We start from the raw sequence: 13030 nt of genomic DNA, 5'->3' as shown, positions 1-13030 counted from the left end.
CTCGAAATCCTGACCTCAGGTAATCTGGCCTCCTCGGCCTCCCAAAGTGGTGGGATTACAGGGGTGAGCCACCGTGCCCGGCGTTTTCTGACTATCTTCTAGGTGTGGAATAAAACTGATTTTCATTTTCCCTGGTGGAAAAGTGTTTGCTTTAAATAAAAAATAATATTCAAGAAAATATCAATCACTTCAATGTTTTATGTTAAGTAAAATATAGTACTGTGAGTGCAGAAATGAGATTCTTTTTTATCTGACATGAGGCATGAAATCTTACTTATATCTCTATGTCCCTAGAGTTGATTAATATTATATGGGAAGAGCAAATGTCCCTTTTGATCACAGGACACATGTTCATGTAGTAGATGAGAATAACAGGATACACAAATGAGCGTATCTGGCCTGGCTGTTTTGCCTGTGAGTAAATAAATATCCCCCATGCTATATGTAATGAGGAAAAAAAAAAAGGAGCAGTTAATGTTATAGATGACTCGCCCCTGGCCAGGTGCCATTTTAAGTTCCTTACATGAATCAAAACTTTCAATTTTACAAACCAGATATTATTATACTCCAGCTGATGAGACTGAGACACAGAGGTTGTGTCACACACATAGTGGCAGAGGTGGGATTCATACTCACACAGTCTGACTGCAGCATCATGTCCTTACCCCGTGCTCTATGCCACCAAGTCAACACAAAGATGAGGACGCCGAATGTCTGGCTGGAGGCAGCAGTGGAAGCACGTTGAGTTAGCGATCAGATCCCTGTGCATAGCCGTGACCTCTCTGGGCTTCAGTTGCTACCTCTCAAGCCAAGAGCAAAATTTGTTCATCTCCAACGTCCCTTATAGCTTTGAACTGAGACGGACAGGGCTCGGCATCCAGGGATGGCATGATCTGCCAGCTGTGGACAGGGCCAGAGGCCTGCTGTACCATAGGTTCATTCATCCCTTTCCTTCTCAGCTGTGTGGCATTGGGCAGGTTGTTTAATTCCTCTGAAAGATGACTCAAGCACGCCAGCCCCTGAATATTTTTTGTCCCTGTCCTGAAGCTTGTGACTTTCATTCAACAAGTTGCATGAAAGTCAAATGACATGAAGAATGGGAAAGGATTGTATGTGTGTTCAAATGTTGGGGCAGTGTCTTATCACAGAGGACTTTCTGCAGGAGGACATCCACACTCCTCCTGGCACTGGATCAGCCAGGGACGCAACCCCTCCACAGCATCCCATCCAGAGCAATGCTTCCAAACCAATGAGCCTTTCTTCAAGAGCAAGTTAGGATTTAACGATATCTTTTTCCAAGAAAGTCAGTGCAGAGAGAATGATCATAATCACTATTGCTTATTAAAACCTAGGCAGCTGCCAGGCCACTCTCTCTCTCTCTGTTTTTGTTTTTTGTTTTGCTTTGTTTATGTTTTTTGTTTTGTTTTGTTTTGAGATAGGGTCTTGTTCTGTTGCCCAACCTGGAATACAGTGGCGCGATCTTGGCTCACTGCAACTTCTACATGCTGAGCTCAAGTGATCCTCCCTACTCAGCCTCCAGAGTAGCTGGAACCACAGGTGTATGGCATCACGCCATCTAATGTTTGTAATTTTTGTAGAGACGGGGTTTCTCCATGTTGCCCAGGCTGGTCTCAAACTCCTGGGCTCAAACAACCTTCCCACCTCTGCCTCCCAAAGTGCTGGTATTACAGGCATGATGAGCCACTGTGCCTGGCCCACTCTCTCATTTAATCCCTGCATTAAGAATAATCTCCTTTCTACAAATGAGGCACTAGATGCTCAGAGAGTTTGGGTGACTTGCCCAAATCACACAGCTAGTAAGTGGTGGAGTGGGCTGTGAACTAGGACTGCCTGACAACTAAAACTATGCCCTAGGTGTTGGCTGCCTTCTGAAATCGCTTCACAGGAAAGCAGCAGGTAAGTGTGGTACTGACTTCTAGGCAAGGAGACTCACCTTCCTCCTTAGGGATTGAACATCAAATAGCATCCCCCCGACAAATGGAGGGACTAACTTGTCATCAATAAGACATCCAGGACTCTTTCCTTCCTGAGGAACATCACCACACTCAGACAGTTGTACAATCTGCCATAGCTGTGTTCTGAGAACTTCAGTAAATAAAGTATTAGCAATTGTGGAGATGATGAAATCAAAAGCAAAATTCCAAAATAACTTCATCTGCAACCCACAATCACAGTGTCTTGCCAGGAGCATGCTGGTTTGAAATAGTCAAGGGCTGGAGCTTGAAAGAGGAACAACGTCAGCCTGAACTTGGGAGGAATTTCCAAAGATTCAGAGCCAAGTTCCAACAGGGAGCTCTCAGGGTTCAGCGAGTGTCCTGAGTGTGCTGTCTGTGACGCTGGCTAGGCCAAACCTGATGGTTCCTCATGAGAATGTCCTGGCCTGTGCTGCTGAAGGTGTGTGGTCCACAGTGGGGCCAGTCTGCTGTTTCCAGTCTGCAATACAAATCATCCATGAACATATGTACAGAGTTTGTAAATCTTCCATTTTTCTGTTATTTGTGTATTTATTGAGTTTTTTTGTGTGTAAAATGTTACAAGTGGGTTCTATATTTTGTGTTTCGTTATCTTCATAATTAATATTGCTTTATTTACAAAGGTTTAGATCTGGGATGGATAGAAAATGAAAACTGTCTCTTCGCCTTGGAGTGTGAGAAGCCCCGTGTAGGATTCAAGCAACTCAGGCATTGGAATCCACCCACTGTGGTCACTTTCAAGCCTAAAATCTGCTGAGGAACTGAACTTGGTCAGGGAAACCTGAGAATAAACATGAGGAATGGAGAAGTCCCTATGCCACATTTAACATGATTGGAGCTGATAGCGTATGTCTCCATCCTCATATGGAAGCATGATCCGGCACAGTGCAGGTGCATTTTACAGAAGATGGAGGTCTGTGATGTAACTGGGCTTGCCTGAAGGCACTCAGACTGTTAGACGCTCACATTTCCATCCAGAGTCCAGTCTCTAATCTCCCAGTTCAATCTCCCACCCCAGTCCCTTATTCCCAAAAAATACAACAGGAACCAGAACCAGAATCAAGTCTGTGTTTAATTATTATTCACATATTTCACAGACAAAAGGAATGTAGCAAATGGGTCGTGGTTGTAGAAAACAAAATCCTGGATTTTACGTGTCATTCTGTTTTCATCTGACAGCAGGGCAGTCCCGACCTCAGGCGCAGCAGCTGCACTTCTCTGACGCCCCTTTGCAGATACAGCCCTGGGCACACTTGGCACAGCCCAGGGGGCAGCAGGAGCAGCAGCCTGGGGAAAAAGGGAGACAGAGGTCGCAGCAGACTTGACCAGGGAGCTCCCTGTCCCAACAGCAGGCCTAACTTGAGCTCAGACCCCAGCACCCGAGGATCCTTAGTTCAGGATGGTGTGGCTTTGTCAGGAGACAATTGGTGGATGTTGAGGTGAGTCTTCCTGTGAGAGACTGCCCAGCCCCACAGGAGCCCTGGACAGGGCAGAAGACTGGAAAGGCAGTGATGGCCTAGGGGGACAAAGGAAGGCCAGTTCCCCAGAAGCACACACTCAGGGCCAACCTTGGGTTCCCTCCCAACCTTAGCCACAGCCCCAGATTCCTGGAGATGGCCCTGCACTCACTCTTCTTGCAGGAGGTGCATTTGCACTCTTTGCACTTGCAGGAACCAGGGCAGGCACAGGAGACACCTGCAAGGAAGAGCAAAAGCCAGTGAAAGGTGAGTGAGATGCAGAAGGTACAGCAGTGGGTCAATGAGTGTCCAGTGTCCCTTCGTCTGTGCAGGGCCAGCCCTCAGAGCTCCTTTCCCACTCAGCAGAGGAAGAGAAACCCCTTCATGCTGGGAAGGCCAAACACCCTCCTGTTTTTATTCAAAAGGAAAGTCCCAGGCTCCAGGTCCAGCCCGGGAAGACTACAACTTCGACATTCTGTCAAGAACCCCGAAAAGGCAATGTCCCCTCCTATCCAATGCCTCCCATCCAATCCGGCAGCTCAGAGCCTGGTTAGAGCATTGAGGCTCAGCCAGCAGTCTCCTGACCAACGGGGTGATGTGGAGCAGGACAGCCTTGAGTCTCAAGACCCTCAGCTCTGACATAGAGGCACAGGGAGGAGGGCAACTGCTCTCAGGAGCTTGGCCAAGAGGAAAGAATAGGAAGAATCTTTCTCAAGGAAGAATAAAGGAGTCACCTTCAGCTCAGATCGCAAAACGCGACCTCCTCAAACCCAGGGACACTCTCTGTGGTGTCTGGGAATTTGGCATTCCAAGGCACAGAACCCAGGCGTCCCTTACCAGCGGCGCAGGAGCATTTGGGGTCCATCGCAACCTGAAGCGAGACTGGAGTTCCCAAGCGAGAAGGGAAGAGGGAGTGGAACACGTGTAAGATGTGGTGAAGCGCAACAGTTGGCGGCTCCTTTTGTAGTCAGGGGTAGGCGCCGGGAGCAGAGACCCCGCCCCGCCCTTGCACCGGACCAGCTGAGTCCAAGCCACCAGTAGTCCTGGGCTGGGCTGTGTGCAGCAGAGGTGCCGGGCGCAAAGCACCCTGAGTGCAGGTTGGTGCACACCGCTGGCCTCCGCCTTTCGCACCGGCTCGCGCGGGAGGCGTTGTGCACCCGGATTAGCTGCTGCTTTCACCCTGCCCGGTCTGCCCAGTTCCTTGAGATTACCTGCTACTCCCCCACCCTTGGCGTTCCGCACGGCCCGAGACCCTGACCTGCGTGCGCCCCACACCCCGAAGCCTGCCCACCCCCTTGCCAACAGTTAAGCCTTGCAACCCCAGTCTCTTGTTCAACTGTCTGGATTGGCGGGAGCAGGGAGCATAGCAAGGGAGTAGTGTGCAAAGGACAGGCGGAGGATGCGACCTTCGGATCTCTGGCACTGCCTGTCCCTTTCCCCTTCCCCTCCTCAGTTCTTGTGCCACGTTTCTCCTGTGCACAGCTACTCGGAAGACACAAGGCCCTGTCTCCCTCCCATCAAAGTATGCTTATTCATATCCCTCTATGTCTCTGTTTTGCTTCTAGGACTGACCTTGATGCTTGGTTTTGTTTAAAGATTTCAATCAGTGAAGAGATGAATATACCTGGGCCATAGGGAAACTTCATCACTGACCTCTCTCCCTTGAGAAGCTGACAGGATTCACACCCAGCAGTGCCACTTCCCAGCCCCCTGACCCTGGGCTAGTGGCTTGAACTCCTTGTATTGTCATTGTCCAGATTAGGAATACGGGTTCACGAATAGAACTCATGTCCATTTAGGGTTGCTTTGAGAGTTCAAAGATAGAAAGTGACTAAATGGTCAAACACGGACCTGTGTAATGTAGAGTAATAGTAATATGGAAGGAAAAATAACCAGCTCTCTTGCTTTCTAATTTAATGCAGGATCTTCATATCACCTTCAATGATCCCTCTTCTGGGGACATCTCACACATTCAAAACTGCCATCCTGTAGTGGGGTACCTGGCTAGGCTGTGGGGAGACCCTGGAGAGATTTATGCAAAGGAGGACCTGGACAAATGTGGCCCATTCAGCCCCTCAAGAGTGGAGAATGGAAGAGAGTGAGGCAGAGCCCTGTGTCTTCTGTGTTGCTGTACACAAGAGAAATGTGGCCAAAGGACTGAGGTAAGAACCGGGACAGGGCAGATAAGGCCAGAGATGTGAAGTTTGCACCCTTGGCCTGCCTTTGCACACTACTGCCTTGCTGTGCTCCTTGCTTTGTCAGATCCAGAAAGTGGAGCACAAGACTGGGGTTACCCTCGACTCCAGGAAAGACTTAGCTATCGACTTGAGACCTGGGCGTTGGTGGGGGTGGGGGGAAATCCAGAATACTGGGGTAGGCGGAACGACAAGGGGCGGGTGTAGTAGGCAACTTCAGGGAAGCTGGAAGGCCCGGTAGGGTGAGAGAAGCCGCGCACCCGGGTGCACAGCGCCTCCCTCGCGAGCCATTGCGAAAGGGGCGATCCTGCGGTGTGCACCCAGCTGCGCTCAAGGAACTTGCACCTTGCCCATCTGCTGCGCACAGTCCAGCCCAGGACAGCTGGCGGTGCTGACTCGGCGGGGCGGGTGCAAGGGCGGGGAGGGGCGTCTGCGCCCGGCCCCCTTTCTTGACTATAAATGCAGCCGCTGGCTGTTGGGCTCCACCACGCCTTCCACGTCCACCACTGCCTCTTCTCTTCTCGCTTCGGAACTCCACTCTTGCCTCCTGTTGCAATGGACCCCAACTGCTCCTGCGCCTCTGGTAAGGGGCGCCCGGGTTCTGCGCATTGGGATGCCGAATTCTCAGACATCATGGAGAGTGTCCCTGGGTTTGAGGAGGTCTTATTTTGCGATCTGAGCTGAAGAGGACTCCTTTATTCGTCCAGTGCTTTCCTTTGGCCAAGCTCCTGAGAGCATGTCCCTCCTCCCTGTGCATCTGTGTCAGAGTTGAGGGTCCTGAGGCTCAAGGCTGTCCTGCTCCGTGTCACCCGGTTGGTCACAGGGCTGCTGGCTAAGCCCCAGCTCTCTAACTTGACTCTTAGCAGCTGGATTGGAATGGAAGCATTGGGTAGGAGGGGATATTGCCTCTTCTGGGTTCAGGACAGAAAGTCGAAGTCGCAGTCTTCCTGGGCCATATAGGAGCCTGGGACTTTCCTTTGGAATACAAATAGGCGGGTGCTTGGTTTTCCCAGCACGAAGGGAAAGGACATGGCCCTTCTCTTCCTCTGCTCTTAGTGGGAAAGCAGCTCTGAGGGCTGGGCCTGCACAGAGGAGGGGGAACCGGACAATTATTGACCCACTGCTGCACCTTCTGCATCTCATTCACGCCTGCCTGGCTTTTTCTCTCCTTGCAGGTGTCTCCTGCACCTGCCCTGGCTCCTGCAAGTGCAAAGAGTGCAAATGCACCTCCTGCAAGAAGAGTGAGTGCGGGGCCATCTCCAGGAATCTGGGGCTGTGGCTAAGGTTGGGAGGGAACTCAAGGCTGGCCCTGAGTTCATGCTTCTCAGGAATTGGCCTTCCTTTGTCCCTGTAGGCCATCACTGCCTGTCTAGTCTTCTGGCCTTTCCAGGGCTTATGTGGGGTGGGGAAGCTTTCTCAAAGGAAGACCCACCCCAGTGGCACCAGTTGTCTCCTGACAAAACCATGCCATCCTGAAATGATGGTCCTCTGGGGCTGGAGGCAGGGATGGAGACAGGCCTCTGTTCGGGCAGGGAGGTCTCTGGTCGACTCTGCTGTGACCTCTCACTCTCCGTTCCTCCCCAGGCTGCTGCTCCTGCTGCCCTGTGGGCTGTGCCAAGTGTGCCCAGGGCTGCATCTGCAAAGGGGTGTTGGACAAGTGCTGCTGCTGCGCCTGATGCTGGGACAGCCCTGCTCCCAAATATAGATTGATTAGTAAAATCCAGGATTTTTTGCTTTTTTGATACAACCTTGACCCATTTGCTGCATTCCTTTTCCTGTGAAATATGTGAATAATAATTAAACACTTAGACTTGATTCTGGTTCTGGTTCCTGTGTGTTTTTTGGAATAAGGGACTGGGGTGGAAGATTGAACTGGGAGTTTAAGAGACTGGTCTCTGGATGGAAATGTGAGCCTCTAACAGTCTGAGCACCTTCAGGCAAGCCCTGCTAACTCACTGAGCTTTATCTTCCACAAAATGCACCTGCACTGTGCCGGATCATATGGGGACAGGCAACGTACACGATCAGCTCAAATCATGTTAAATGTGGCACAGGGACTTCTCCATTCCTCATGGTTATTCTCAGGTTTCCCTGCCCAAATTCAGTTTCTCAGCAGATTTTGGGATTGAAAGTGACCACAGGAGGTAGATTCCAATGCCTGCGTTGCTTGAATCCTACACGGGGCTTCTCAAACTCCCTGGTGAAGGGACAGTTTTCATTTCCTACCCAGCCCAGACCTACACCTTTGTAAATAAAGTAATATTAATTATGAAGATAATGAAACACAAAATACGGAACCCATTTTTTACATGTTACACAAAAAAATCAATAAGTACATACAGAAATAACAGAAAAATGGAAGATTTAGAAATTCTGCACATTTGTTCATGGATGATTTGCATTGCAGACTGGGGACAGCAGACACAGTCCACGACATTCTCATGAGGAACCATCAGGCTTGGCCTAGCCAGCGTCACAGACAGCACACTCAGGACACTCGCTGAACCCTGAGAGCTCCCTGTTGGGAGTTGGCTCTGAATCTTTGGAAATTCCTCCCAAATTCAGGTTGAGTTAGTTCCTTTTTCAAGCTCCAGCCCTTGACTACTTCGAACCAGATACTCCCGGCAAGATGCAGTGTCAGCATGGGTTGCGGGTAAAGTTATTTTGGAATTTTCATTTTGATTTCATCATCTCCATAATTAATATTAGTTTATTAACAGAAGTTCTCAGAACACAGCTATGGCAGATTGTGCAGCTTGCTGAGCGTGGTGATGTTCCTTAGAAAGGAAAGAGTCCCTGGATGTCTTATTAATGACAAGTTAGTCCCTCCATTTGTGGGGGGGATGCTATTCGATGTTCAGTCAAGGAAGAAGATGAGTCTCATTGCCTAGAAGTCAGGACCACACTTACCTGCTGCTTCCCTGTGAAGCGATGTCAGGAGGCAGCCTACACCTAGGGCATAGTTTTAGTTGTCAGGCAGTCCTAGTTCACAGCCCACTCCACCACTTACTGGCTGTGTGGTTTGGGCAAATCACCCAAACTCTCTGAGCATCTAGTGCTTCATTTGTAGAAGGGAGATTATTCTCAATGCAGGGATTAAATGAGAGAGTGGGCCGGACACAGTGGCGCATGCCTGTAATGCCAGCACTTTGGGAGGCAGAGGTGGGAAGGTTGTTTGAGCCCAGGAGTTTGAGACAAGCCTGGGCAACATGGAGAAACCCCGTCTCTACAAAAAATACAAAAATTAGATGGCGTGATGCCATACACCTGTGGTCCCAGCCACTCTGTAGGCTGAGATAGGAAGATTGCTTAAGTCCAGGATATAGAGGCTAGCCAAGATTGTGCCACTGCACTCCAGGCTAGGCAACAGAACAAGACTCTGTCTAAACAAAAACCAAAACCAAAGCAAACAAAAAAAGAAAATGAGACAGTGGCCTGGCTGCTGCCTAGGTTTTAATAAACAGTGGTGATTATGATAATTCTCTCTGCACTGACTTTCTTGGATGAAGATACTATTAAATCCTAACTTGCTCTTGAAGAAAGGCTCATTGGTTTGGAAGCATTGCTCTGGATGGGATGCTGTGGAGGGGTTGCGTCCCTGGCTGATCCAGTGCCAGGAGGAGTGTGGATGTCCTCCTGCAGAAAGTCCTCTGTGATAAGATGCTGCCCCAACATTTGAACACACATAAAATCCTTTCCCATTCTTCATGTCATTTGACCTTCAGGCGACAAGTTGAATGAAAGTCACAAGCTTCAGGACAGGGACAGAAAATATTCAGGGGCTGGCATGCTTAAGTCGTCTTTCAGAGGAATTAAACAACCTGCCCAATGCCACACAGCTGAGAAGGAAAAGGATGCATGAACCTATGGTACGGCTGGCCTCTGGCCCTGCCCACAGCTGGCAGATCATGGCATCCGTGGATGCCAAACCCTGCCCATCTCAGTTCAAAGCTATAAGGGACCTTGGAGATGAATAAATTTTGCTCTTGGCTTGAGAAATAGGAACTGAAGCCCAGAGAGGTCACAGGTATGCACAGAGATCTGACTGCAACTAAATGTGCTTCCACTGCTGCCTCCTAGCCAGACTTTCAGTGTCCTCATCTTTGTGTTGACTTGGTGGCATAGAGCAGGGGGTAAAGACATGATGCTGAGGTCAGCCTGCATGAGTGCAAATCCCACCTCTGCCACTATGTGTGTGACATAACCTCTGTGTATCAGTCTTATCAACTGAAGTATAATGATATCTGGCTTGTAAAATTAAATGATTTAATTCATGTAAGGAACTTAGAATGGTGCCTGGCAAGGGGTGAGTCATCTACAACATTAACTGTTGCTTTTTTTTTTTTCTCATTTTACATAGCTTGGGGGTATTTATTTACTCACAGACAAAGCAGCCAGGCCAGATGTGCTCACTTGTGTATCTTGTTATTCTCATCTACTACATGAACATGTGTCCTGTGGTCAAAAGAGACGTTTGTTCTTCCCATAAAATAGTCATCAACACTAGGGATACAAAGCTATAAGCAAGATTCCATCCATGCCTCATGTCAGATCAAAAACAGTGTCACTTCTGCACACACAGTCACTGTATGTTACTTAACGTATAACATTGAAGTGATTAATATTTTCTTAAATATATTTTTATTTAAAGCACACTCTTTTCCAGCAGCGAAAATGAAAATCAGTCTTATTCCACACATAGAAGACAACCAGAAGTATAAATGTGTTGTATGTCTGTGTATATATATATTACAGTTATAGATTGCTTCTGTCACAGCTCATGGTTTAGCTTGTGGCTTGACATTGTTTAAAAGATGTCCAGCAATAGGGAAATGCTGATGACAGTCCTGGGCCAAAGGAAGGCCTGATCATGGACACTTTCTCTTGAGAGGCTGGCTAGATTCAAATCAGTGGCAACTTTTCCATTCTGTGATGTTGAGCAAGTTACTTAAAGTTTATGTTATAATTGTCAGATTAGTAAAACGGGTTCATAAATAGTATTTCCCTTTAGGATTGTTGGGAGGGTTCAAAGAAACAATGATTTAAACGGGCCTGGCAAAATCGAAATGTTATATGATAGCATGGAAGGAAGAGAGAGAGGCTGACCCGTGGTCGCCAGGTTGTGTGTACAGGGGGAAGGAGTTTGAGGGTCCTAGGTGGGAAGAGCGACAGGCAATGCGGGGGGAGGGCGGGGGAGAAACAAAAGTCACCTCCATGGCCACACATGTGCACACGGCTCACTCTCTCTGCTCCCAGCTCCAGCCAATGAAGAAGGTGAGCACAAGGATGGAGCTGCACACGGACCCGGGGGACGCAAAGTTGGTGGCAAAGGTGCAGGTCGGGGGATGGGGATAACGCGACTACCTGGAAATGGAAAATGGCCCTTAGGGTGTCAGGGGCCCCACGTACCTCCGGCAGCACAGCTCCTTCTGCGCCAGCAGGCGCCAAAGGGGCAGCCCTCGGGGGCCCACCAGGCTGTGCTCAGGGGATAATGCGCCAGACCCGCCTACTGCGCACATCCCAACCCAGGACACCAGGCGCCGCGGATTCCGCGTCAGGGTGGAGGAGGGGGTACTCTGCACCCGGCGCCCTTCTCTACCTGTAAATTGATCGCCGGGTTCCTAGAATCCACCACGCCTCCCACCTGCCCCACTGCGTCTTCCCCTCTCCCTTAGAAACTCCAGCCGAACTTCGACTCGCAATGGACCCCAAGTGCTCCTGCTTCACTAGTAAGAGATACCGGGTTTCGAGGCCTTAGGATCTCCATTTTCATTCCAGAGGATAGAATGTTCCCAGGGCAGGAGGGAGGTGTATTTTGAGCTTTTCCTAAAGTGAACTCCTTTGCACTTCTCGTGCTTTTTCCCCGTCAAGGGCCTTCATCACCACTTAGAACGCTGCCATCTTCCCAGAGCCTCCCATTTCTGAGAAGACTGAGGCTCAAAACTGCCAGGTCACCCAGATAGCCAGTGGGGTCCTGGGCTAGGACCCAGTGCTCTGTCCAGCATTAGAGCTGCCTGAGGTGGATGGGAGGCAGGAAGCATTGCCTCTAAGGGATTCTTGACAGAAGGCCTTGTGGAGTAAAATTAGGAGGGCGCCTGCCCATCGCAGCCTGCGTGGAGAAAAGATGGGGCTGGGCTTCCGTGTGCCTGAGCAGAACAAGGTACCAGGTTTCCCGTGCACTGAGCAGGAGGATGCTGAGGGCCTGCTCCTAACCCGGCACCACACTCACTGCTCACTGCCTTTTTCTCTTCCTTGCAGGTGGGTCCTGCATCTGTGCCGGCTCCTGCAAATGCAAAGAGTGCACATGCACCTCCTGCAAGAAGAGTGAATGTCGGGCCTTCCCTGAGAATCTTGGGGCTGGGCTGAGTGAGAGGAGGGATCTCAGATTGTGCAGGCAGGAGCAGGCTCATCACTAGCTTCCCACATCCCCTGAAACGGATTCAGGATCAGAGCTGGAGGAACATTAGAGATGGTTGATTCCCAACCAATCTTCATTCTTAACAATGAGGAAACTGAGGTCACAAGAGGCACCAGCCGGCCAACCATAGACCTGATTCTTGAAGACTTTCCTCACTGAAGTGTATGGTCCTGGTGAATTGTCCTTCCTTTGTCCGCACAGTCCCAGTCACTGCCCGTCCAGTCTTCTGCCCTGTCCTGGCTCAGTGGGGCTGAGCAAGTTTTTCATAGGAAGGCTCTCACTGCAAAGATCCACCATTGTCTCCTGATAGAGCGCACCATCCCAAACGAAGGCTCCTCCGGGTCTCGGTGCAAGCTTGAGCCAGGCCCGCTGTTGGGGCAGAGAGGTGCCTGTTCAAGTCAGCTGTGACCTGTCCCTCTCCCCTTCTTGCCCAGGCTGCTGCTTCTGCTGCCCCGTGGGCTGTGCTAAGTGTGCCCAGGGATGTGTCTGTAAAGGGACATCTGACAGGTGCAGCTGCTGTGCCTGATGTAGGGAAAGCTCTGTTCCCAGAAGTAGAAAGTGTACGAACCCTTAATTGTTTTCCATATAGCACTGACCCATTAGTACATTTGGTTTTTCAAAAATAAAATAATAATAAAAGTTGACTTTATTCAGGCTTGGTTTTATTTTGTGTGCCTTGGACAAAAGTGACCTGATACCCGACAGAGCTGAGATGAGGGACTGCACTGAGATTCCAGTCACGTGCATGCTGGTACCAGGTCCTATCACCTTTCACACTGAGTTCTTTAAGGCAAATCACATTACCTGTCTCAGCTAAAAAATGTAAAAGCATTATACATGTAGGCCGGGCATCGTGTCTCACACCTGTAATCCCTGCATTTTGGGAAGCAAAGGTGAGTGGATCACCTGAGGTCAGAAGTTCAAGACCAGCCTGGCCAATGTGATGAAACCCCCACCTCTACTAAA

General features: G+C 49.7%; 2 protein-coding genes across 5 annotated transcripts; one reads left to right on the top strand and one right to left on the bottom strand.

Annotated features, from left to right (window-relative positions):
• Positions 1-3048: 3048 nt before the first annotated feature.
• Positions 3049-4410, bottom strand: LOC105494046 (metallothionein-2-like). The gene is made up of 3 exons (XM_011762150.3): positions 4289-4410; positions 3624-3689; positions 3049-3281 (listed from the first exon to the last, which is right to left on the bottom strand). The coding sequence occupies exons 1-3, from the start codon at positions 4314-4316 to the stop codon at positions 3190-3192; spliced, it is 186 nt and encodes a 61-aa protein (XP_011760452.1). The 5' UTR covers positions 4317-4410; the 3' UTR covers positions 3049-3189.
• A 1665-nt stretch (positions 4411-6075) lies between these two features.
• LOC105494045 (metallothionein-2-like) lies at positions 6076-12590 on the top strand. Of its 4 annotated transcripts, none has more exons than XM_071084567.1 (3): positions 6076-6229; positions 11905-11970; positions 12499-12590. In XM_071084567.1, exons 1-3 carry the CDS (start codon positions 6106-6108, stop codon positions 12588-12590), a joined length of 282 nt encoding a protein of 93 aa, XP_070940668.1. In that variant the 5' UTR covers positions 6076-6105. The 4 variants fall into 4 exon arrangements, with proteins under 4 accessions (XP_070940668.1, XP_070940667.1, XP_011760451.1 ...); XM_071084566.1 differs by lacking the exon at positions 11905-11970 and adding an exon at positions 6822-6887; XM_011762149.2 differs by lacking the exons at positions 11905-11970; positions 12499-12590 and adding exons at positions 6822-6887; positions 7231-7461.
• Positions 12591-13030: the final 440 nt, after the last annotated feature.

This window comes from Macaca nemestrina, chromosome 18 (assembly GCF_043159975.1).
Source record: "Macaca nemestrina isolate mMacNem1 chromosome 18, mMacNem.hap1, whole genome shotgun sequence".
NCBI classification, from domain to species: Eukaryota; Metazoa; Chordata; class Mammalia; order Primates; family Cercopithecidae; genus Macaca; species Macaca nemestrina.
This window is presented reverse-complemented; position numbering and strand designations above follow the sequence as displayed.

Coding starts and splice junctions, on each gene's coding strand:
- LOC105494046 (XM_011762150.3), bottom strand. CDS start 4,316: ATGGACCCCAAATGCTCCTGCGCCGCTG. Junction 3,690..4,288: donor CAAATGCTCCTGCGCCGCTG/GTAAGGGACGCC, acceptor TCTTCCTTGCAG/GTGTCTCCTGTGCCTGCCCT. Junction 3,282..3,623: donor ATGCACCTCCTGCAAGAAGA/GTGAGTGCAGGG, acceptor CTTTTTCCCCAG/GCTGCTGCTCCTGCTGCCCC.
- LOC105494045 (XM_071084567.1), top strand. CDS start 6,106: ATGCAGCCGCTGGCTGTTGGGCTCCACCACGCCTTCCACGTCCACCAC. Junction 6,230..11,904: donor CAACTGCTCCTGCGCCTCTG/GTAAGGGGCGCC, acceptor TCTTCCTTGCAG/GTGGGTCCTGCATCTGTGCC. Junction 11,971..12,498: donor ATGCACCTCCTGCAAGAAGA/GTGAATGTCGGG, acceptor CTTCTTGCCCAG/GCTGCTGCTTCTGCTGCCCC.